Here is a 25,465-nt window from a genome sequence, read left to right on the forward strand (position 1 = left end):
TTTCGGTCTTTAAGTGTGAACATTTTACCCTTTTTATTTCAACTTTTATTTGAAATAGAATATATGTACATATTCAACGTGCGTAGAGGACAAGGTGGTATAATGGCCCTCTACGAACATTTTGTACAATAACCTTGTCAACGATCTAAATTTCAAATTGAGAATTAAACAATTAGTAAAAGTAAAAGTGCGTTACAACAAATGCTGGCTATTGTATCTTGACATTTTAGTGCCATTACTAAATCAATGATTCCATAAGTAATCGCTAGAATTCTCCATCTAATAGTCGAGATATTAAGAGGAGCCGTAATACACTAATCTTTTCTTTTATATTTTTCTAGATTAAAAGTTTAAATATTCACACTTAAAGATCAAAACAATAAGAATGCCCAGAGTTACATATCCAGGCATTAGTACTTCTACCTCAAGCGTCATATTTGTTTCTCCCAGCTATGTAAGGATTCCCGTGAGTGCGTTCGACGCTGATTATTGCTCAGTTAATTTGCACACTCGTGGTGCAAACACACGTGGTGCAAACACTCGCGTGTCCGTACGGGTTTAATGAGCGAGGAAAACTAAACGCTTTTTCTCTCCCTCTCTGTCTTTCTCCTTACTTCTCCATCTTTCACGCGCCACCTCTATTTTTAATAAGCGCGAGACGCGGAATGACAATGAGGGGGTGCGCTTGTTTGTCTCCGCGAATAAAGCGGGACTCTAAAGTAGGAGAAATCGTTTCCGCGGATTTACGGCGCACTCCGCAGACGGCGTCGCGCTGACTGGCGTCGGCGATCGATCGATGTTGCGCTCGTACAAGTAAGTGTATTCCCACGAACGCACCGTAAAGTCAACCACGAGAGAGAGAGAGAGAGAGAGACATTTCGGCACCGACGTTTGATCGACTCTCTGCTTCTCGAGTCTCGAATTGATTTCTGATCATCGGGATGACGAATCGGCGGTTTTCGCGAAATTAACTTCGCCTTAAAATGACCGTGTATTCACGTTAAGCCCGCCATCGACGGCCCGAGCCGATTACGTCAAGTCACTTCGTAATGAATAGATAACACTACCAATTCGGATCACGACGTTTCTCGTCGACGTGGACATAGCGGCTTCCCCGGGAAGCATTGTTCGCGATTCTACTCGCTATCTCGAACGCCCCAGCAGAATGGAGACTACGAACACTGTTATCCAGAATGCTGTTCGAATAGTGAGCAAGTAGACGAAGGGGGGAGGAGGGGGGGGGGGGGGAAAACCGGACGCCGAAGTGAAGTTTATGTACCAAGTGCGACGCCAACAACAGAGAGCTACAGGCGAGCGCACAATGGAGAATCTGGGATCGGGACTACATTTTTTCTCCCGATGAACATAAATGGGGAAAAATACGCGCGCAATCGTGACCGATGCGGCGCGTTGCAACGAAGCCGGGCTCGATTTCCATTAGCAGAATTGAGTGTGTTCGCCTTCATATTTCTTAGCAAGTTGAAATGAATTTGATGAGAATTCAATGAAATTTACATTGAGTATACATTGAAATGTTATCCAACTGCTCGTGCAATTAGGAGGTCGACGAGAATTAAAATATTTGCAACTCTGACATTTTTTGTTTCTTGAGGTTTCCGTGTTATTTTTCCGTGTTATTTTTCGATTCTAGTTTTAATATCTTTTGTATTAAAAATAAGGTTTAATGAAAAACTATTATGATATTAAAGATTAATACATACACATTATACACAAATTTCAGAATTGTTATTGGTCATTTTGCAGTACAAAGTTCATAATTTATAGCAATATTCGAAATATACGAGGGCAGTCCGATAAGTACTTAGCTTACAAAAGAAAAACGAAAATTTTGGAAAAGTGGCGATTTATTTCTCAACATAGTCTCCTTTTAGCTCGATACCCAGCGATGCTCCAACTTCTTTAACCCATCTGAAAAATACGTTTTCTCGAAGTCTGCAAAGTAGGCCTCCGTGGCGGCGATGACCTCCTCATTCGGCCAAATTGGTCGAATTGGACTACGAACTGCTGCCCCATCCACCGTATTCTCCAGATTTGGCCCCGTGCGACTTTTTTTTGTTTCCAAACTTGAAAAAGTCACTCGCCGGGCAGAAATTTGAGTCGAATGAGCAGGTCATCGCCGCCACGGAGGCCTTTGCAGACTTCGAGAAAACGTATTTTTCAGATGGGTTAAAGAAGTTGGAGCATCGCTGGGTCAAGTGTATCGAGCTAAAAGGAGACTATGTTGAGAAATAAATCGCCACTTTTCCAAAATTTTCGTTTTTCTTTTGTAGGCTAAGTACTTATCGGACCGCCCTCGTATATACATATGCATGTATTTAAACATTTATATATCACTTTCTATTATCTCTGCATCTCTATTAAAGCAACTGATACATATATAAATGTAGCATCAATATGAAAAATATAAATAATAATATTTTCCTATTTGTAATATTGTGCATATGTATTTTCCTCAATTTCGTTCCAAATTAACATTCGTTATGTAGATAATTAAATATTATTTAAATTATTTAGATAATAAAATAAATGTATGAAAATGTAGTTTTGCTCGATAAATACAATACTAAATTTATGAGTGGCACGTTTAGTGCGCCACTGAAAATATCGTGCTGAAAATACGAGCCTTGCAACCTTCTCAAGACGGACGCGGCGGTATCGCATCGATACGTCAATTGAAAGCCGGAGAGAGAGCTATCTCGCGAATGGAAATGAAGTTGTCTTCGCGACCGATCATTCGTTGGGCGCTTCGTTGGTCCCGGTGGTTTAAGTATAAATCAGATAAATATGCGAGCTATAGGTGAATGCGAATTGCGGCGGAAAGTTACGCCATTCGGATGAATCAGCGAACGAACCCCGTATCTTCATCGACATTTGAAGGCTGCACTTCAAACTTTGCGGAGGGTGAATAGTGGACCATCGTCAGCGAAACTTTCGCGGTGACATTTCAGAACTACAAACTACAAAGTTTTCCGCCGCGGTATTTGCCTAACCATTGCGCGAAACGAAACGCCAATTATAGCTCGCGGAACGTTTAATCGCCAAGGAAATTGCGGACTTTGGGACCGCCGAAGCGAGAAGTTATTTCACGAACGTAAGAATAATATTTCTCGGAATCATCTCGATTGCAAGAGAGCGACACTTTGTTCCAGTAAGTGTTCCGATAAATTCCTAACTTCTGCCGAATATTTCTCTCCCGGTATTATATGTTCGGAAATAAAAGCGCAGTCTAGGGAAGAAATAACAGTTGATTATTCTTCTTTATATTTCGACACTCGATAATGCTTCACATTTTCATTGTTAATTAGCAAAACCGCGTAATTAACGTGTTTGTATCTCGCTCTTCGTCTTTCAAGTGAAATTCCATTCTTCATTTTCAGATTGTTCTCTCTCTCTCTCTCTCTCTCTCTCTCTTTATCTCTCCACTTAGGTTGCAATGAGAATGCCGTTAGTTTATGAGCTATTCCGTTTCATGCGCCATCCGTTTCTCCGCAAAGCTCCGTCGTATATCCGTGAGAGAGGGTGTTCTATAATTTTACCGTACTATAGCGACAGCGAAGTATCACCATTTCCCCGAACATGACAATTACGGCACAGCAAGCAGTGCAATGGTGCACTGTACGTATCTCCCGTTGTCGTAACAAAGTATCCACGAGTTTGTTTGTTTAGCATTTCATTCGTGAGACACCCGGGGAAACTCGGTGAACACACAGCGTAGCGTTTTACTTACTCGAAAGTTCCGTTCACTCCCCGAGTCCGTAAGAACACGAGAATACAGCTGACGCAAGAACGTAAGCCGCGTACCGAAAGAAATCCTAACGGGCTCGGGAGGCGTTAAATGCCGATTTTATATCGATTTTATATAAAGATCACATTGAAGTATTCCGCGGGCACAAAATGGCGTGGGCGCTTTTAGCCGGGATTCCAAATGTCGGAGTTCGCGGGATGTAGGTACGCGCGCCGTTTCAATTCTGAAACTCGCGTAGTTCTCGCTGTTATTGCGTTGCGTGTGCTCATTACGTTAATTATGTCGTTACACTTTACCAGCAAGGACACGTTGTTTTTCCCTTCCGCACGCGAACGGAACGGGAAGGGGGAAGAGCTCAGGCTCTCCTCCACTTTTTATTTCTGGCAAAGTTCCACCAAGCTGTTTTTCCTCGGCCTCTCATTCAGCGATAACGCACTCCGTAGTGGCCAGGGCAACGGTACCAGTAGTGATTCGACGTCGTGGTATCACGGTGCTACTTCATTAAATTTCCAGCCACGTCTAATTCGCGTGTGCGAGAGGTTTCCCGTATCTCCGGCACGTCACTCAGCCGTTTCCGGCCGGAGTTAAGTCCGGCCGTGCTCTTCCTCCTACTCTATCGCATTAGCGATAAAGCGAGAACGCTTTTGAATGCTATCCGGCATGAATAATATCACTCTGCGAATACGACTAAAAGCTCCTCAACGAAAATTCGTACCGAAAAGCTTATCGAACATCGGCATTGATGTGAATGCAGCGAGTGACGCCGAATGTATAATCCCGAGTCCGTTTAATAAAAAAAGATGTATTAATGCGATAATTAAACACGACGCGAATTTTTCGCCGACGACGCGATCGATGGAAAGTGTTTCAAATTTCCGGCCATGTTGGCGGATCAATAAAAATTTCATCCGATTGGAATTCTCGCTATAACCGCCGCGTCGTATAAAAGTCCTTTTAATTCGTCCACTCGGGCTGATCCGCATTGCAAAAACTTTCGTCAGTCTTTCCGTCGCAGCGAGTCGGGCAAACAAAAGCGGGGATATCTCAAACTGAAAAGTTGTCCCGCCTGCAGCGATAGAATTCGTAGGACAAAGGACTGGCTGATCCTGGATCAACCTGAAATCCTACTTTCGGGTTTCCAGGAATATCTCGCGCCGCGAATATTCAACCGGTTCCCCGGTTGAAAACGCCCGTTCGAATGGAAAAAGAGCGACGCAATATTCCGCGGGGCTGGATTTTTGCGAGCGACTTCGCGGAGGCGCGAAAAGCCGTCGCCGCTTAAATTAACCGGCGGGTAATCGCGAGTATAAAGTGTGGGCCAGATCGAAGGATTTACGGTTGCCTCAAATATGCGGCCGCCTGAAAGAACGGAATTGGATATCTCGGAGAGTACGTCATAACGGCACGTAATTGGATTTATTTCTTTTCTGTCGAACTACAATTTTCTATTACGGAAATTTTTAACCTTCGCACTGCATTTCCTTGCCTTTTGCATCGATGAGAGAGGCGACCGTTTATTTTTCCTCTTGTCGCGCTGAAGAGTGTACTGTATCATTATGAACGTTTAAATGGTGTCTGCGTATTCATTGCCGGAGAGTATTACGTTTCAAAGTGACGCATCTTCATAAACGATCTATTTTTAAGAATCACGGAACTACTCTGGATCGTGAAACGCGAAATAAGTCTTTTTCGATATATAAATGATAAAAATTGTCAAATGAATCGCCATCTGTGATATAATTTTTGACGAATTTCTAGGAAATTAGCGGCAGATAACGTCATCGAAATTTCCTTAATCCTCGAATAACAAGATTGGGTCGGATCCGACCGGATCTATAATGTTTTAGCGCGTGCGATTGTAAAGCGTTATATGTAAGATATTTTACATATCATACGATATATTTTACTCACTTCTAAATATTTTCTAACTCAATGTGAGAATAAAAAGTGCCTAGTCGAAAAAATTAATTGAAAAAGCTGCAAAATGCTTCCACCGGTCGGATCCGACCCATCTTGTTATACGTATGACTGCATGAACTCTATTATTCGAAGATTAAAAATGGCCGACTAACCGTGACTCACATATAAGCAATATGAAGAAATGTTGGATATACGATATCTCGTCGATATCCTTTTTATCGATCGATTGACCGAAGTGCGTAGATCGAATTTTTTTTCGGTCACAATTGCCTGTTGTAAGACGAAGCCGTGCAATGAAGATCGTCTTACGTTTATACCACTACCTATGTCTCTCTCTCTCTCTCTCTCTCTCCCTCTCTATCTGTCTCTTTCGTGAAGGAAAGCAAATAAAACGCTATCTACCGCAAACAAGCGTGATGCAGAACGTGTTGTGAACAGAGTTGCGCCTAAGCCTCGACTATTCCAGCTAAACGGAACTCGTATTTCTGGCAAGAGGGTGGACCACCTGCGACTAATAACAACTTTGTTTATTTCAAAATTCCGTTTTTCGCAGTCACCGATATTACCGCAGATCGTTGCGTAGTAGTCGCAAACGAAATTTATCGACTTCGGATAATAATTCGCACGTATCGTCGTCATTCTAGCCAAGTCGCGTGCATCTTTCATACATGCGAGAAGCGTCGCTATTTAATTCGTACATTCATCCTCGCGGCCCGAAAATAATTTGTATCGAGTATCTCGGGAAGTGGCAACGGCAAACGCTCAAACGTATCGATCACGTACACGTTACCTTCAGCTCGGCATATAAGGCTCGCTCAAAGTCGTGCCATCCGATCGAGGTAGAACTGGAGCAACGCCAAGTTACGTTGAGCGAATTTCCAGCGAAAGTAGAGCAAACTGACGTACGCGCGACGGTCGCGTCACATTGAATCGTTACGTTTCGACCTCCTATCGGGGCAATTTATCATCCCCTTACGTAACAACCGGCACGTAGGTTGAAACGAGATAAAACGGCGACTAATTCCCAGCAGAAGGCAGATAGAGAATCGTCGAGGGCGTTCGCGGCCGATTAACAAGAACCGTTAAGCTCCCTTTCGATTGACAAAGAATTACAGCTGGTGACTCACGCTGCTCGATCGATACACGCGTGTGTGTATGTACGTTCTCTTTTGCCCCACGACGCAAAAAGAGCGTCGTCATCGGCGCGAAGTTAAGTTTACACCGCCTGCACACGACCGAGCGTGCGAACCGCAAAAACAAGATTTGCGCAAGCCGGAAGAAATGCACAGCTCGCGCTAAATCGGGTCTCGTTTGATTATAACCGCTGAGCCTGCTGCGTACACAAGCGATGAGCGCGTAAACACGCATCTTGTTTCGGCTCGGCTCACCGTCGCTCTGCGACATGCTCGAGCTGCGTTGCGACATTTATCAGCGATGATTACGAGCATCTTGATATTATACACGAGGGTATTTCGGGGCGATATTAGGTGAGGCATGTCGTAAAGCCTCGCCGAGACGGCCGCTTTCGAAACGACGCGGCTGTGTCTCGCAGCAACAACGGGGAGTCTGTGCGTCGCTCTTAATGGCTTCTAATCAGTCCTAATTTCGACGTTAACTACTTCGCCGCTGAGGAATAGCCGGAGACGGTCGGGCGCGAGGGAGACCTCGTCCTTTCGCCCGAGTCACAAGTAGAACGTCTTCGGCCGAAGACTGATGAGCACCACGAAGTGGCATGGCGACGAAGCGGAATTACGTCGCTAACCTCGGAGGAAGCTCTAAGTTCTTAGCTATTGCGCCGAAAATCATACGCTGCAAGAATCCTCTTTAATTCGTCCGAATTCAACACACCGATGCACTGCGAACGGACGACAGCTTCTCCCGGAAGCGAGGATAGTTACCGTTTTATCTCTCGTCGCAGCCGATTTGTAATCAGCTTAGTTTGACATTTAGCTCACTTATTTATCGGTTTCTGTGAAACATGACATCATTACGATATCTGGAAGTTAATGTTCGGTCTATTTTTGAAATGATTGCGTATACATTAATATCGTGGCGTAGCTATTTTATGATATGTGCTGCGCAACATTTATGTATACACAACTATTTTAAGAATAGAAGTCCAAGTATTAAGCGACGGTTGCGATTTCCCGAGTCGAAATTTTGGTCCTATGTTAAACTTTTTATAAGATAGCAAAATACGTTCAATTTTAATTCTAATAATATGTAATCCCAACTTTTTTTAACCCCGATGATGTCTTAAATTTTTGTTTTTGTTGTTATAGCGTCAAAGTAGGTTGTTGAGAAGCTATGTAGTAGTAAAATTCAATCTGTAGAGTTAAAGGTTTAAGAGAGAAGTTAAAAAATGTCCGTAGGTTGTTATTAATCTATAGACCGTCTGAGTAGGCATAAACTATCCTTAAGAGAGTCAGAGTAGCATCGAAACGCCGACTCGAGAATTGTCTCCTGAACGACGAAAGTTGCGCAGAAGATCATGAAGAGGACGAGACACCCGTCGCCCAACATCGTCTCGATGTCGCGCGAATGTACGCGGCGACGCGTAGAAATGCAATTCGTAATTGCAAAATGCGCTGAGACTCAAATTTAATGTCTCACCGAGTCCCGCGGTCGGCCGACTTCGCGTCGCTTACGTTAAAATACGTGCAGCAATTATGCGGCGAAAATAGCTCCGACGTCCATCGTGTCATTAACTGTTTTGTATGCTACTACGTTCTTACCGTCGGAATGGATCGCAAGGAGCTCCGAGTTTGCTAATTTAGATCTTTCGTTATGCTAATTTAGATCTTTCAGACTGAATTGAGCCGCAATCGATGTTATTCAGTAGTTTACAGTCGAAAATCTTCTACATCGGATGTGAGAGAGAGAGAGGAGGAACCTCTCTCAAGGTCGACTCGTGAAGCGACCACTTCACGACGGATCTTTCATAAAATTTCAACACGGGACAAGCGCGCGTCCCGTTCCTGTAGTCTGGGAAAACTTCGGGAAAAAAACTCGATAGTCTCGTAGAACGGAACTCGATTTCAGGTCCACATTTACATTCAAATTAGAAAGCAGCGCCGACGGGGACGCGAGTTTGTAAGAATCATGAAGTAGCCCGATTAAGCGGCTTAAATGCCAAAAGTTTCGAGCAACTTCCGTTAAACTGTCTTAAACAATTAAGCCTTACAGGGCCTCCGTCGGGAATATGGGTCGCGGCTCTAAACAGCACGGCAGCTGGGTGTCACATTAAGTGGCGCTCTTAAACCAATATCGTATAATAGAAGAACGATATGGCTGCTGCGCGCGCACTTTGCCACGGCGGCTATGCCTCTCATCAGTTTAAGGTAGTTGTAGCATAAAATAATTTGTTAAATATTCGTTGAACTTGCACTAGATTTAAATATGACCTAATTGTTGGTGCATTTATAAATAGAGTGACTGTTCGGAAGCTGAGAATTCCCAACTAAAAATGAGACACTTTTTATACGTAATCCTTGAAATTAATTTCCTATTTTTAACTTCTATTTTTAATTTCTTCTAAATCACATTTTGGATCTTAATGAAAAACTACTGATATTAAGGGGACAAATATAGAGACATTATACGAAAATGTTAGAATTATGGAACATTTTGTTTTGAAAATATAGCCGTAGGAAATTTACAATTTCTAGCAATATCCGCGATATATGTATATATACACATATTTAAATATTTATACACCACTTTCTATTATGTAAGCACCTCCATTATTTCCACTGACGTATAAATAAAGCATTAACTAGAAAAACAAATAATAAGTAAAATCTCCGTGTTTATAATATTGTGTGTATATTTTTCGTAATTTCGTTCAAATTAATATTTATGACTCAGTAACTAGTAAACTTATTTTTGTGTTACTTATTTATTGAAACTCGGTACACTTGTAGAGTAATTAAAAATAACAGACGCGTATTCTTTTATATCAGCAATAGTGCAATTTTAATCCTCAGATAACAAGATTCATATGAGTTGGATCTCACCCGCAGAAGCATTTTGTAATTTTTTAATGAATTTCTTTGACTAGGCACTTTTTATTCTTACAATAATTTAGAAAATATTTGAAAGTAAATAAAATATATCAAAGGAAAATATATAAAATATCTGAATGAGGTTTTACAAACACGTTCGTGGAAGCATTAGAATACGAATCCGATCGGATCTGACCAATCTTATTATTCGAGAGTTGAGGATAGAAACTACCTCCTCGTCGGTTATTCCCCGTTCAGCAAAAAGCAAGATAGAATTTTTTGGATTTATCAGGTCGCCATATATTGGATCCGTTATTTTTAATTATGTAAATTTTACATGGATTTGCTTTCAACGACATGAAAACCTCTTATTATTTCCAAAACTCAAAGATAGCTCAAGTCCGTGAGCTTAAATGTAACGAGTTAATTATTCGCGCTTATAAATACAAGAGGTAGTTTTGCTTTTAAAGTTTCGCTTTTAAAATTACACCATTGTCGGTATAAAAAAATACATATTTATTACTTTTGACTACTCTACAAGTGTACTGAGTTTCAATAAATTCGGGAAGCAATACAAAGGCTTACTAGTTAGATAATTAAATAAATTTATAGGGAAGTATTTTTTCTCAGTAAATAATAAACTTATGTACACTGAGAGAAATTATAGTTATTTTCGACGCCAATCATAACCTTCATATAATTTTAACCACAAAAATAGTAGTAACAATATGCATGTAAGGTTATTATCACTAACACTATAATAACACTTACTAGAAAATTGGTTTTACTGACTATAACTTTTTTACTATGATGATTATAATTATAAATATCAAATATTATATTTTTCTCTTAGTGTAAGAATCCCTTAATATCGCTGTTGAAAATCTGGCACTTTACGATACAACTCTACCTCAAAGTAATATGCCGTGTTTTCCGCTTTTTATGCAACGCGCGTGGTCGATACACAATTTACGTAGCGCATATGCGTACTTCGGTTTTCAGAATTAATCGTAATGTATCTCAGTCGATCATATATCTCAATTATCAACGACTGCCTCACCGTTGCCTCACCGTCTGTGACCTCCGTCGCGGATTGTTGCGCAGTTGCGCTGCTAAAAAGCGCAAAACGCTTTTAATAACGCAATTGTGAGCTGCGGCCCGATCACTCGGCGCTGCGCACATTGGGGTCAATGTCAATTGCCAGTGCTAGTTGAAAAACCCCACCGTTGGCGAACGTGTTTGCTACACGATATCAAGAGACATCGAGACACATCGTGTTGTTTCAAAATGCCAACGTCGTGTTCCCGCGAGGCTAATCGTCGCTGTCGTGCGTTTTTCATACCGCGGCCTCTAACGCGGACAGCAATTGAATCGATCTCCATCACACGCGGAATTCATCCTCGTTAGTCACGAGTCGGACGAGTTGCGTACGCGTGCGATTCGGGAGCATTCACCATTCCAAACGGGGCCAGAATATGACAATGATTTGACGAATCCATCACTTCCCCCTACCTGCAGTCGAGCGGGTTAAACAAGTCGAATTTGGTGTGCGACTAGCTAAGGACGAGACAGCTCAAGAGAAATGTAAAACGAGCTAATGTAAAAGGGTGGCTCACATTCTCGATAGGCGTAGGCGTGTTAATATCAACTATCGCACTTCCACTACGCGACTACGCGTCTATGCATCAGCACGAATTGCAACTACGATCAAAAGATGCTTGCCGAGCAATGGAAAAACAATACCGATTACGCGGCAATCTCCCTCTCTCTTTCTTTCTCTCTCTCCCTCTGATTGTCTCGGTCCTCTCTCCCTCTCGTGTTCTCTTTTTCTCGCCTGACAACTTACCCCAACAGAGCAGATTCCTCGGCGGTGGCTGCTGTCGGCATCTTGTTTCTCTCCCTAGAACAAAATCGCCGCGAATAATCACACACGCCCGGTCCTAGCGGCACGTCGCGCGCCTTTATCCCCGTCACAACACACGAATAATCGACAACAATGTGAAGAAGCATCCGGCTACGATAAGAAGCAATGTAGCACATACATAAATATGTACATACTCGCTCCGATTCGCGGCGAACGATCATCAAGAATCCTTTTGTTCCACCGACCGCTCGATTCTCGGCTCGGCATTTCAAGCACACGGCTCATTTGAATGTAAAATTACCATTTTCCACGGCCAATTAAACCGAGGACCCCTTCGGACACCCTCGGTAGCACGGATATCGCGTTCCCGAATAAATAGCCTCTTAAGAGAAGCCGGATCGAAATTAAAGGGTTTTACCCTGACCGTCGGAGTGTCGTTTCAGTTTTAATGGCCGGTTCCCGCGATCGAGAAATGTCACCCCGTGTTTCATCCGAGGAAATTCCGGTTTATGGAACGATTAAGAGAAACGCGCGGTTTCCGAGATATTTCACCCGTTTCATTACTCCCGGCTGCTGTTACAGTAGCACGTCAGATACGTACTGCTGTATCATTTGGTCTTCTGATTGCCGACACGTACGTCGGTCCCGTCGGGTGCCTCGATTGTTCACCGTCGAGAATTGGCTCCGGTCCCTCGAGCCGGGAAGCCGGTTCCGCAACGCACGCGCTTCCGTTGCGCGCCGCGAAGCGACACGCGCGACCGCAACTCGAGCGTTGCAAGGACAAAGGAAGACGGCCGATCGCGTGTGCGCAACAGAGAGGGTGTTAATAATAATAAGGATGAACCAAGCAGTGGCGGCGGCGGCGATGATGATGATGATGATTGCAGCCACGCGTAAACAGACAAAGAGTCAGACGCGAGTGAAGCCGGTGTTGGCGGTGCGAGCGTGCGGGGCGTTGCGAAGCGTGAGGGAAAGAATTGACTTCTCCGGGTGCTAAACATAGCGTGACTTACCTTTGGTAAGCTTAGATTCTGAATCAACTTAGGGCTGATCGATAGCCGCGCCCCTCAACGTCCGATCCTGAAGTCCGTTCGTACTTAAAATTAAGGGCCAGTTTCACAACCTCTGATTAACCTCACCGACCGGTTAAATGTCAACCGTGATGGGTTATTTCTGATCAGTTCTGCTTAACGACAAGCGCGACTGGTCGATTCCAATGGAATAATCGGCCGATTAAGTTAACCGGAGGTTGTGAAACTGGCCCTAAACTGCTCTACCAAGTCGAAGACGCGGCTCGCGCGAGGTCAACATTTCAACAATTTTCCGTCCCCACGAATCGACCAGCACTCACGTTCTCGCGTTCAACCGATTATCCGTTTTAACGAGGGCGTTTCCCGCGCCTGCACTCGAACCTCGGGGGGAATGCGTTTGAGGATTTTCGGCGTTTATTTTACTCGCGTGTCGCGGCGCACAAACCGCTCGCGTAATCATTGATTTCCCCAGGGAAAACGGACCGTATTTAATAACGGCCGGCTACTGAAGGCAATTCGTACCATGGATGGGCGCAAAATTGCGGTGGATCTTTCGCTGTAGTGGTTCAGCTACATGTTGCAGTCGGTTCGGTTTACGAAAATGTTAGCTTCGCCGGTTATGCATTGCGCGTTCTCGGGCACCATCGAAGCGAACGTTAGTCACGTTGGATGAGGAGAGTAAATTGCAAGCGCCGGCGACATCGACATAGTGTTGTGTTCCCCTTGTATTTTCGCTCAAGAAGTATTTCCCACGAATCCATCTCGACGCGACTGACACTTTCGTTGCGAAAAAACGGATATTCACGATGGACCTGCTGTATCCTCGAATTACAGCTCGACAGCAACAGATGATCCCGTAAAAATTTTGACATTTCATCCATCCGGGGATAAGATCACCGTTTATCTTTCATCTTTAGATTTCTCTAAGAATACATTAAGGCTAGTATTCACAGTTGGATCTTATATCTTAAGACCGTCTTAAGTTCATTTTCAGATATTTCGTATATCAGTCAATAAAATAAACCGTACAGCATCTGAAGATAAATTTAAGACGGTCTTGAAGATCCGATTATAAATACCGGCTTAAGGTGCATTGAAAATGCCCCATTCAGAAGGATGGTATCGGAGTGGGCTGAAACTTGGTAAACAGAGAGGCAGAAGACTCAAGACTAAGTGCATTGAGAGCACTTAGTTAAACAAAATGCTTATTTGGGTACGGGCGGATAAATGTTTTGGTTGTGAGAGCCAAAGTTTGGTTGTCTGAAAGAAAAATGAACAAAGTTTGAAAAAAGATAACTAGATTTCGGTTCTCATAACTGAAACATTTGCTTGACCAAACAAGCATTTTGTTGACATGTCAACTAAATGGGTTTTTCCGAGTGAACCCAGTTCATTGGCAAAACAATCATAGGTTCACACAGGATGGTCCAAATGGCTCCATGATGGCCAAACGTGTCCTGTAACTTTGGGCTCAATCGAATAAGTCTCTTGGGCGGGGCATTTTCAATGGTCCTTAGTGTACATCTCGACTTACATTACGCGCGAATAGCAACGAAAGTGCCGAAAACCGCGTAGATAGCGTGACGATCGATTTCCCGCGACCTGTCCGCCACCATAGCCAATAGCAGAAGCGTTATAATCATGCCCCGATGTCTTCGACCTCGAAATGCTCGTCGAACTCTTTAATGAATCCGCTCCAACTGTGCGCCGTCATTGATTGCTTTGTCTTTGAGCTCGCGGTGTTCTCACGACATTCATGACGCGCAGAATCGTTCCGAATCGAATCTCTCCGTGCTTTACTCGAGACGACTTTTCCGTGAGAGACCTTCGAGGTCGAGAAACAGCGACGGAGAAGTACCCGACGCACCCCTACCTGCCGATCGGCATCTCCCCCGCGTAACCTTCGCGCAATGTCGCTTAAGAAGTATTACCTGGAAACGATCGAGACGCTCTCGCGACGGTCCTCGATCAGCGGGTCCTTCTTGCGTATCTCGACCTTCGGCGAGGCGAAGCTAAACGCCTTCTTCACGGACTCGAGGACGCTCTGGCTGGTGGTCTGCGTCTGGTCGACGATGGTCGTGCTTTTGTAAACGTCTTCGCCCAGGTCGCCTAACGACCTGTACGAAGCGCCAATACCTGCCGGCATGGCGTGAGCTTTCGTCGCCTTGCCTGGGTCCACGATGCCTGTCCCAATGGACGACCTAGTCGATCGTCGTGCTGCTCGTGCCGGATGACGGTGTCCACCGGCCAGGTGGATGCCCTCTCGGCGAAGACTCGCCTCGAAGGCGCTCGGAGCTGAGGCGTTGCCGTTGCCGTTGATGATGATAGGCGTGCCCGAAGCCGATATGCCAATATCGCACGTCAACAAGGCAAACGAACGGCAAAGGAACAAAAGAAAGAGAAAACAAAGGTAAGGGGGTTCTTGTGTGACAGCGCGATTCGAGGCATCGGCGGCCGTCCGATCCCTCCGTGTCAGTTACGGTCGATTTCCGACCGAGAGAAGCAATCGAGGAAGCGATCGCATCGGCAGCTGGCTGACGCCTCGGGTCAGCCTCCGTCTGCTGTTACATGCTCTTTTTTCCCACCCCCCTTATTAGACGGTATTTCAACGCGCGAGTCTGATCGCGAACGCCATTGCCGATGCCTCGTGGAATCGTCCTCGCTAAGAGATGCGTGTCAAAATATGATCCGCTGACATGCACAAAATCCATCGGCTTCGTCGCACAACGAGAGAATCATGCATATGGCGACATGCCAGTCGTAAAGTGTTTAGTTATGCGCTTCCGTGAAAAACAGACCGGTCAACAAGAAACGTGCGAACGAAGAAACAGTGATCAGTGTCTATATTGGTGTCTCCTTCTAGTCAATGAAAAAAACTATCTTTAACAGGCAAATCAAGCGCGTGCGATAATCAACTGATAAAGTAAAAACCAAACGAGGTGCTCCGGAAGACCACTCTATCTCCCTCTCCCTTTTCCTCTCCCTCTCTCTCACTCTCTCTTTCTTTCGGAGCCGTGTCTGACGCGAAACGTGACGCAAACTCGTGTGAAGAACAGATGGATGCATGCAGAAGAAGTTTGCACGGTAAACACAGATCGGCACGTGTACGGTTTCGCTCGCGAACAACATCACACGTCGATGCATCGATCAATGTAACAAAGAGAACGCATCCCGCGGCATCTGGCTCCCATCATTTTTCCACGCGGACATCACCGATAATGACCGATAAGCGCAATTGATTCATGCGCCGAGTGTGCCTCTCGAAGCAGGTGTAACGCCGATACGACGCGCGTCCGTTCGATGAACCGCGATCCGAAACGCGACGGTCCGGAACCGGTTGTGCGCTCGGAAATTTTCGTCACCGAGAGAGAGCTCGTATTTTCTCGTTTAACAGGGAAATTTTCGAATATACACCGCGGTGGTGTACAGAACACGATCAGTCGTGGATCGGCCGCAGCACGGTGCGATAACTCATTTTAGATTCCGCGACTGGACTCGACGAATATCGACGGGCTCCGGGCGGGCCGGATCAGCCGCTCTCTCGCATGGCTTGCTTACAACATCGGCCTCGCATCCGGCGGACGGAAAATCGATCCGGCCAGGAGCTTTCCGGACGAGAGACGGAGATACGTATGCATATCGCCATCGGAGATGCACGCGGTGATCGCCAATTCGCCGATGGACTTCCGCGCGCGTCTTGTACCGCGGCGTCCCCAGGAGGAGAGACGCGTATTGATTTTTCGCGTGGATACTCGCGTGTAACGTCGGGGTTAACCTCGTTTCTCGACGTCTAATTTTTCGTCCGACGCTGGCCGACCCGACGGTCACACCAGAGTCGTCCACCTGCTGATCTGCGATATGTCTCAGCGATAGCGACAGGGCGCAGACGATACGCGAAATGTGTCAGAGCGGCCGATTTCAAGTGGACTATCGATCCACGGCTGATGCAAGCGATAAGGGTCGCGATTATCGAGGTTACGCGCGGTCGATCGTTCGCTGTGCAAGACGTCGCTGTTAATATCGGGTGTACGGCTCATTGGAGAAGCGCGTTGTACGTTGCATCTAAAGGTACATACCTGGAATGTATTTACGCAGCTTATCTGCGGATTGAAACGTTTTCTGCGTAAGTGCGGCAAGATAATTGAATTCCGGCCGATGGCGTTTCTGAGCTGACTTGATGGATCTCGGATTTAATCGCGGTGAGTGAGCGAAAATAGCATTTGTCTCCGCGTACGAAGCTCTCCCCCGCGTTTTCCGCTCTTTCATACTAACGCATCGCACCCATCGGAGCTGCATTTAAGAAAAAAAAACGCGCGTTGATTCGGCAGAGAGTGGTAATTGAGTGGACCGTCAAATCGGCGAGCCGCTTCTCTGCGTAATTTATCACGCCCCGACAAAGTACACGAAGACGAAGCTACACGCGTTCTCAGGGAAGAGAATTTCTACTTTACGCTCCATTTTAACGCGATATTTTCCGCCGAAGTAGGTAATATCAAGTCACTTTAAAGTCAAAGCTAGGTTTAATGCACACCTTTCAAAGCGCGAGGACAAGATTGGCCGATCCGAGACGAGAAATCTTATCGCGCGTGACAGTCTATTTTTTGTCTCTCCTGTATCTCTCATGACTATTTTTTTTTCTCCATCGCCAACTCGCGTAGCATCGATCCAGCGTGCTTCGAGCGTCATATGACCGCCGTCGGAGCAGCTGCAGGCTGTTACGTCCGCGATCAGATAGCGGCTAAGGAAACTGTCGGTCGTTACAGCGGGAATCGGGGATGGGTAAGGTGGCTCGCTCGTGCTCTCGGTGTGCTTCTCAGAAGGAACACGAAAGTTCCTTAGAAACGAGCACATCACCTTGACGAGACGACACGAAGAAGCGGTTCCCCCTCGGTCTCCAATCCTCGAGATTCCACTGGACGGGAAATGACGGAACGATTTTGAATGAAAGTTTCAAGCTTGTCGATTGACACCTCGAAATTATCGGGTCCAGCAACGAGAATAATTAATCCGTGGAAGTTCGCGATACATAATGTAAGACCTCGAGCTACAAACGCCACGTTTGCCAGGAACTGCAGGAACGATCCCGTTCGCATGCATCATTCAGACGACCGCTTTGCCGACTGCAGGCCGAGATCGCGTCCTTAAATTTTGAAAAGCGCGGGAGAAGGAAGTAGGAGAAGACAGGTGGAGGATCGACCGCTATAAGTCACGGCTCGCGACAGCGCGCACGAGCGAGCGAACGAGCTCACTCGTGATCGAGGGCCGACGACTGGCATCGACGTGTAGCAACCCTTATTCCTCGACGTCTTACTTCGCTTCGGTTACGATCGATCGTCCGGCCTAACCCCGTTTCCCGACAGCCAGCCGTCGAGGAGGCGACGACGCGCTACCGCCGGATCATTCTCGAGACATCGGTGATGTTGCGATCGATCTAGCGCGTTCGACCTTCGGTCGCAGCACGCCGCATGACACAATCGCGTCGTCGCCTACGTCACCGATCGCGGAGAACTGCCGTCGCCGCTGTCGTCGTCGTCGACGAGGTTTACGCGGCCCACGAGAACCCGCGCAGGACGTATCGCGGGCGGACGGACCGCTGGATCGATAGGTCGAAGTGGTCGAGAGATTTCTGAGAAGGGATGGCGACGGACAAAGGGCAGGTGGGTGGGCCAAGAGAGAGAGACAACCTCGTCCGGCACTCACCTCTGCGTTTTGCGCGGGTCCCGCTGCGGGCTGCGTGAACCGAAGAAGAGCTGCAGCTTCCGTGTGGTCTTTAAACGCGAGTACCACGACGACGGTGTCCCGATGGAATCGTGAGCGCTCGATGATCGGTTGCGAGCGAGGTCGCGCTCCTCTCTTCCGTAGGGAAACGCCGAGAGTCGCGTGACTCACGATCGATCGCGTCCTTTGGGACGGTGACAGCTGAACCTCTCCGCCGATCGTCTCTTCGAGATAACGTGACGTTGCGTTACGTGACGTGCGAAGACGGAGCACCGCGACGAGACTGACGTTAAGGAGCGCACGGTGTTCCCAACGACGTTGTACGATTACTATTGGCCCGAGTGCACGGCTCCGACCACGGACTGGTCAATGGGAATGCGCACTGCTCTGTGCGCGATGCACACCGGATCGAACCGGTTACGGACAAACTGCCGACATCTGGTTACGAACAGCTGAATCCTGCCTGTCGCCCATCTTTGGAATTTCGCCGAGGGTAGCTTTGGGAGTTCAGTCGGTCACTTACCGGTCACTCAACCTCCGGTGAGACGATAAGACGAGGAAGACCTCGTTCTCGTGTCGGCTCGTCCGATTACACCGGCGCTACAGGAAACCGCGGTATCTTATATCGGTGGGTGCACTAGTGTGCACTCGCGACGGAAGGTGGAATTGCTGTGAATCACTCCCGCTCCCGGTGTGTCTAATCGTTTCAATGCCGAGGATTGCGACGGTCGGACCCTTTGACCGGACGACGATTCGGGATTACGATTTGGATCGATTCATATTACCGCCAGGTATGTGTGATAAAGTATCTCTTTTGTTTCTTCGGGTCTCTTTGGAAGAATGTTTGTTTCGCTGACTTTGCAACTTTCAATGAGATAACATCAGAATGAGACGCCGTGATGCAAGAATTTTCCGGTTTCAGCCAGTTCAAGCGCGAATGTGGCGGGTCACGAGAATTTGCATATAGGCGTAGTCTATTACATTGTAAGCGGAATAAACGAATGAAAAATAAGCTCCTTCGCAAACACTTGCGAGAGAGCATTCGCGCATGCGAAACATCCGTTCGACACCTCGCGGCGTCGAGCGCAATCGAGAAATTCAATTGCATTCTCGAGCACCACGTTCCATCGACCACTCTCGTCCGGATCTTTTGATTGGCTCCCGTTTACTCCGTTCCTCAGATTAGCCCGGAAGAACCGGGGAGTCTGTCTAAGCGACTGTCTCTCGTAATCGAGCCGGGTTGAGTAGCAGAAGAATGGAACAACGAACCGGAAGTGCTCTCGAGAGGGTTTAAGAGGCGCTACGTTTTATGGAATTCAGTCGGAGACGAACGCGAAGGAGAGAGCAACAGAGAGAGAGAGAGAGAGAGATTAAATGCGAGGAAGGTTGCGATGAGATCTTCGCGGATGGAATCGGTGCTCCGGAATTGCGAAACGTACGCCGAGAAAAGAGAGGGGGATTTAAAATCGCGAACCTCTCTATTATCCCGGGGCTCTTCTTGACGACACCGCGGAGTAAACGGGGAGTAAACGGGGACGTCTTCCGCTACGTCCATCCCGGCGACTGGATAATCCGCTTCGTGGATTACCGTGGCGGATCCGCCTTATTTATGTTCGGTTAAAAGGATTCCGACACACGCTGAGCGTAGCATCGCGCGATAATTCAAAAAGATGACCGCTTTACGTCATCCTGCTACCATCGGCATTACCGAAAAATTGTAACAGATTTGCGTGGACGTTTTTACAGCGAGCCCTTCAGAGATAGAGTCTCACATGATACATTTCTCTCTCTCTCTCTCTCGTTTTCTTGGCAGACGATAATTCTTCGCTCGGAATAGTTAGTTATAATTACCATTGCTCGAGAACTCGATCGATACTCGCACGAGAATCGCAAGAAGAGACAAATCGGGAAATAGGACGCGAGACATTCCGAAACGGGCATACTTTGCACCCCCCCCCCCCTCGTATCCGTTTACGAATTTCACCGATGCAACACGGCACACCTGAACGACCCTAACACACTTTTAAGCCATGCCTCCGCCTGCTCATAACCTCCACTTTCGAGCGCCGCTGCTAACCTTCGGAATCCTCTCCGCAAGGTGATGTATATTTTCTCGAGTATATTCATCATAAAAATGTATATTTATGTATACTTCCGCCACTCCCCCGCCGCTCGGTTATACATACACATATTGTTACCGTCCGTCACCCCCCGCGGGCGTCACCCTCACCGTCGGGCTCGCCGTGTATGTACGCAAAGGGTGCTTTATAATGCGCGCGGAACGTAGCGGACATATTTCCCCCGTATGTACCCCCCGCCAGTATGCGGTATTCCTTCGCGACAGAAGGTCCTTTGTAGAAAAAACTCGTCGGGGGCGGTATTTAGTCTGTCAACCGCTGTGACGAATCGCCGTAAAGAGGGTCGGCTTTAGAGCTATATGGAATATCCGGTTATTCTCCGCGAAAAAATTTAGACACGGTTAGAACGAAATGTGTTTCACATCCCATAGTTATATACCCGAGCGACGCGAGCGAATCGAAATTCTGGCCCCACGTTAATCCCACGTGAGTTTCGTCGAATTTGAAGAAGAAATTGAGAATCTCGAGGCATAACAGCGGATTATAATTTCATTTCGATTCCACGAATGATCGCTTATTCGCGTTTCCTCCGTGTTCAGACCTAAAGGAGGACCTGCTGAGACAAAAACTGACTTCATTTTCTTCAATAAGCAGTTTTGGAAAATGGATATTCGATATCATTTGACTTTCCGCTGACTCAAGACGTTCGCAGATTCAAAACGAGACTTGTAATTCAAGAAACATTATTAGATACTTAACAATTTCTAAATTTCGGGTACCTCTTTATGCTGAATTACCTTCATCGAGGGTTCGTTAAAATCGGAAATCTCTTACAAGGACAATAAATGATTTGACTCACGTGAAAATATATATGATGTGTTGTTACTCGCGTCCCTTGGCTGTCCTGGCTTTCCGATCCAGTAACGTGTTCTGTCGGCACGCACACGTAGATATAATTCGAACGGATGGAAGAACGTGTTAAATAACTATTATTCCGACTAATTATTTCGACGAGAGTTAGTAGAATTATAATTAACGCACTGATACGCGTATTTTGTGCCGGCTCGAAACATCATGTAACGCTCGATCACGGAATACTAGACGACGCGAGTCGAGAATCTAGTTAAATCCAACCGCCTCGAAGATCTGGAATGTTTTGTTGACGTTCAGTTCTGCGGCGGACGGCAGTTGGTGGGGGAAATTTTACCATCTTTACTCTTTGTTTTCTTTCTCATGTGCCGCGTCATCTTCTCATTTTCCCAGCCATTACGTCGTCTTGAGCTGACGAGAGACGTACACATATCGGCACGCGGAGCACGTGTATCGGCGGTGCGTTCGTTGTCATTCCCGTCGGGTCTTCAAATATTTAATACCACTCTCGTCGGTATCGCGTTAATTAACACACGTTTCGATCGAATCGTATCTATGTAGTTGTTAATGCCAATGTCAGTGGTAGTGTCAGTGCCGCGAGGGAGCAGCCAGGATGCTGGATTGGGAAGTCAGGGCTTCGGGACGTAGCCAGCGTTACATCATATATTTCCAGATGTGCCAAATTATTGATTTTAAAGAGATTTTCGATTTTGGCAAATGTTTGGCGAACTTATTTAGCGTTAGCTCCGCGACGTACACAGCATTATCTTTTTTTTCAAGCAGTATCATAATATCATTAAATTCGGAACTTCTCGATACTCGAGAGATTAAAATAACATTGCACGATACTCGAGAGATTAAAATAGCATTGTGATCCTTGCACGAACAAAGAAGCGAGCGAGCCAAGTTAAAACTATTCATATTGATACTACTGTCTTTCGCTATATGCAGGCAGCGTCTATTGTGTTACATCGTGCCAGGTTATGTCGTAATAATACCGTCGCGTTATTGTCGGTTAATCCTGAAGCAGCGGTAATATCGGACTATTATTGCAATGTGTTAATTGAGGCGCGAGATAACTGTTCGCCCACGATATTCCGGGAACAATTAGCGATCCGCTGTATTTACATTACGCAACATCGCATCTTTTTCCGTGTCTCGTCAGTTGATGACATATTCATCATGCACATCGCTTGTATCGAACGTATAGATTCTCGTTGGAACGGACGCTCGTTGTGTATCGTTTTCGAGATGCTATCGGAAAGCAATCGTCAAAGGCGTCGTATAATAAATAGGTGTCTTGTCGTTTCTCAGTATTATGTGATACAATCGTAAGTGTAGTATATAAATTAGTATATAAATTAGTATCTATGATTGTAATTAAAAGCGTACTCTGATGTTTGGCTTGTAGAAAACGTAATTATGTGGCTGACCCGGACAAGGATATGATCAACAGGAGAGCAGCAGGAGAAAATAGGAAAGCAGCAACGATGCACCGAACGGTAAGTACATTATTTTATTCGGATTTCCGTTACATACATTTTATTCGCATTATTATTACTTCGTCGTTACATTTAATTTCCGCCTGGTCGTGTGATTATCTTCCTCGGAATTAATACCAAGTGTCACTCCCTTCTAGCGTAGTAACAATAGCACACAAACACACGCATACCGCGCAGCGAGATATCATCTTGCGCGTACAACGATATTTGCAGCGTGCAGTAATTTGAGAAATTAAAACGAATCGTGCTCTCGGAAGATAATCAGATTGCTAAAGAATTACGTTCGTTATGAATCCTTGTTGGCATTACGGCAACGTGCCCGTTCTTTGATGAAAACGCTGGCGGAGAGCGAAGAATAGCGCGCGATTTCGAATTAAAGACAATTGGGTTGGAAGTACGATGCGCTTACAGCGAAAAAAATTTACATAATCGCGATCGTAAGGCAATACCCGGAACCGCCATTACGAGCACCCATGGGATCCTAACCCCAGAGAAACAGGTGCAACCGGTCTGGGATACAACGTGCAACGCGTTACGATGCTTTCCCCGTGGGCGCTCTTCGATAAATTCGCCCACAGGATCTTCCTTACGGGACACGAGAGGCGTGCTGCTACGCCATAGCCGAGTTCGTTTAAAGGGAAACGAAATTTTGGTGAAAATGTAGCGCCGCGAGAAATACGGTATTACCCTCAAGAGCTTAATTATGGTCTCGCGCGGTATGAAAATGCGCAGTTAATGATATTGGATTATCGATTCATGGGATTTTCATTATTTTAACTATCTCCGTATCCGTTATACGTTTTTCATGACATTCCAAGGAACTTCTTCGTAAGCGGCATAAGTTATCGCTTCTTTATTATAATCGAGTGGTGAGATTAATGCTCATACGATAACGTCACAGAATCCAATTAAGATTTACGATAGGAAAACCTTTAAAAATTCTCATTTCATTTCTAATGGCAAATCTTTTATTTTTCTTCTTGCCTGTTACTGCACTTGAAAGACGTCATAAATTTCTTTTAATTATAGTTAATTGTTATCAAGTAATTATCCAACCGTCTTCGACTTGGAGTCGCACACAGAGAAATATATTATTGTACTGCGAAGAAAAGCAATTACTCTGTTTATTTCTCTTCTTTTATTTCTCTTTAATAGCAATCTTGAATAAAGAATGTTTTCTTGATAATAGTATTAAACTCATCGCAAATATTAGAAAAATTCATCATCATTTATTATTAAAGGAAGAATTTGCTCTCTTTTCAAGAATATAAATTTTATCGAAGAAAAATAGAACTCGGTTTATTGGAATAAATAAGCCGAAGTTTGGTTTTAATATTTTAATTTAATCTTCTTGGGTGAAGTATTAAATTTATTAGGATACAGAATATATGTTGTATCAATTTCATGTTTATGATTTACGACTTTTACCCGCGGGCACATAAATTTATGAACTATTTACTTAAAGCAAGTAATAATTACTTGAATGTACTTTTTTGAATATATAAATATTCCACACCTAAATACCTACCCTAAATACCGAGTATTTTCGCGCACGAAATAACATCGTCGGAACATTGCAAAACGCAAAAATTCAAGTAGTTGCGACGAAACTAAGCCGCAGTGTCTAACCGAGTTATCGGTCGCGAACGCCGTTTCAACGTTACCGCGAAGTTTCGTGGAAATTTAATATTAATACGCAATTTTGCTCACTGTCTCGTGAAGGCTGTGGAGGTGTGCTCCGCGCACACACGCGTCTTCCGGAATCTAATATTTATGTGGGTATAACGGGGAGATACAAATGACGATAACGTGCTCCTTTCTCGCCTTCTTAAGGTGCACGAGATACAGTCCGCGTCGAAACTTCCCCGGCTGCTTCTCAGGTGTTATTTTTTCAAACTCGGACAAAGTCGCAGTGCACCGTGAAGCCGCTGTGCATTATCGTTCAGAATTTTATATCGTCATACGCGGCCAGCTCCGCGCTGCCCGTGCCGCATAGTGATCTTTCACTCTTGAAAATCGCCGTAGTAATTTGTTTAGAGTACCCCCGTACATATACAGGCTACATGCCATAGCCATGGAATAATGTATGAGTGCATTGAATTATCTTCAGCTGCAGCGTCGCGGTATCCTGTTAAAAATTCATAAATGGTAATGTATATTCCGCGCTTTATGCATTACAAGGAAGGAAAAAGGAATTAACCGAAAACCTGTATCAATGTGATACGCTCGGTAAACTGCGATTTATTTTGCTCATTCGCGCAACTAGCGATCATGGTAACGTTGCTCCTTTTCCTAATCCTGACTTGCTAACGTTTCGTTCGTTCCAAGCGTGACAAGTGTCCGTCGATAACGGTTAATCCTCATTCCTCTTGGAAATTTCTTCGAACTACGTGATCGAGGCATCGCGCCGGTAGCCGAATTAAATATGAACTCGGTGCGGTTAACGAGCGGAGCACGAAAGATGGGCGATGCGGTGGGCGTTTGCATCGGGGCGCACGCGAGACTATATTTTACGCGTATTTTGTAAATCTTCCGCGGTGGGCACGACGCTCCGCGACGGTTGTTCCTTGTGATTTGTTTGACAAGTAAAATGCGCGCCCTCGCGGTAAGATACTCGTTTGATCAAGACGCATTCGTGGCCGCGAGTAGGGTTTCGGGCGAATACCGACGCGTTACCGCGCTGGAGGGTGGATTCTAATGGAGACAAACACC

General features: G+C 45.5%; 1 protein-coding gene across 3 annotated transcripts in view; it reads right to left on the bottom strand.

The window, feature by feature from the left end:
* The window catches only part of LOC106742525 (protein NDRG3), a 33,155-nt gene extending 14,691 nt beyond the window's left edge, over window positions 1-18,464 (bottom strand). The window contains exons 1-3 of one of the 3 annotated variants that reach the window (XM_014615541.1): window positions 18,286-18,374; window positions 14,517-14,880; window positions 11,537-11,590 (exon numbers count right to left, since the gene is read on the bottom strand). In XM_014615541.1, coding sequence (XP_014471027.1) covers window positions 11,537-11,590; window positions 14,517-14,731 — 269 coding nt within the window. In that variant the 5' untranslated portion in view covers window positions 14,732-14,880; window positions 18,286-18,374. Of the gene's footprint in view, window positions 1-11,536; window positions 11,591-14,516; window positions 14,881-18,285 lie in introns of all 3 variants that reach the window. The other 2 variants (XM_014615543.1, XM_014615542.1) reach the window with 2 other exon arrangements.
* Window positions 18,465-25,465: the final 7,001 nt, after the last annotated feature.

The sequence above is a fragment of the Dinoponera quadriceps genome, unplaced genomic scaffold, assembly GCF_001313825.1.
Source record: "Dinoponera quadriceps isolate SergipeBrazil2010 unplaced genomic scaffold, ASM131382v1 scaffold113, whole genome shotgun sequence".
Classification (NCBI taxonomy): Eukaryota; Metazoa; Arthropoda; class Insecta; order Hymenoptera; family Formicidae; genus Dinoponera; species Dinoponera quadriceps.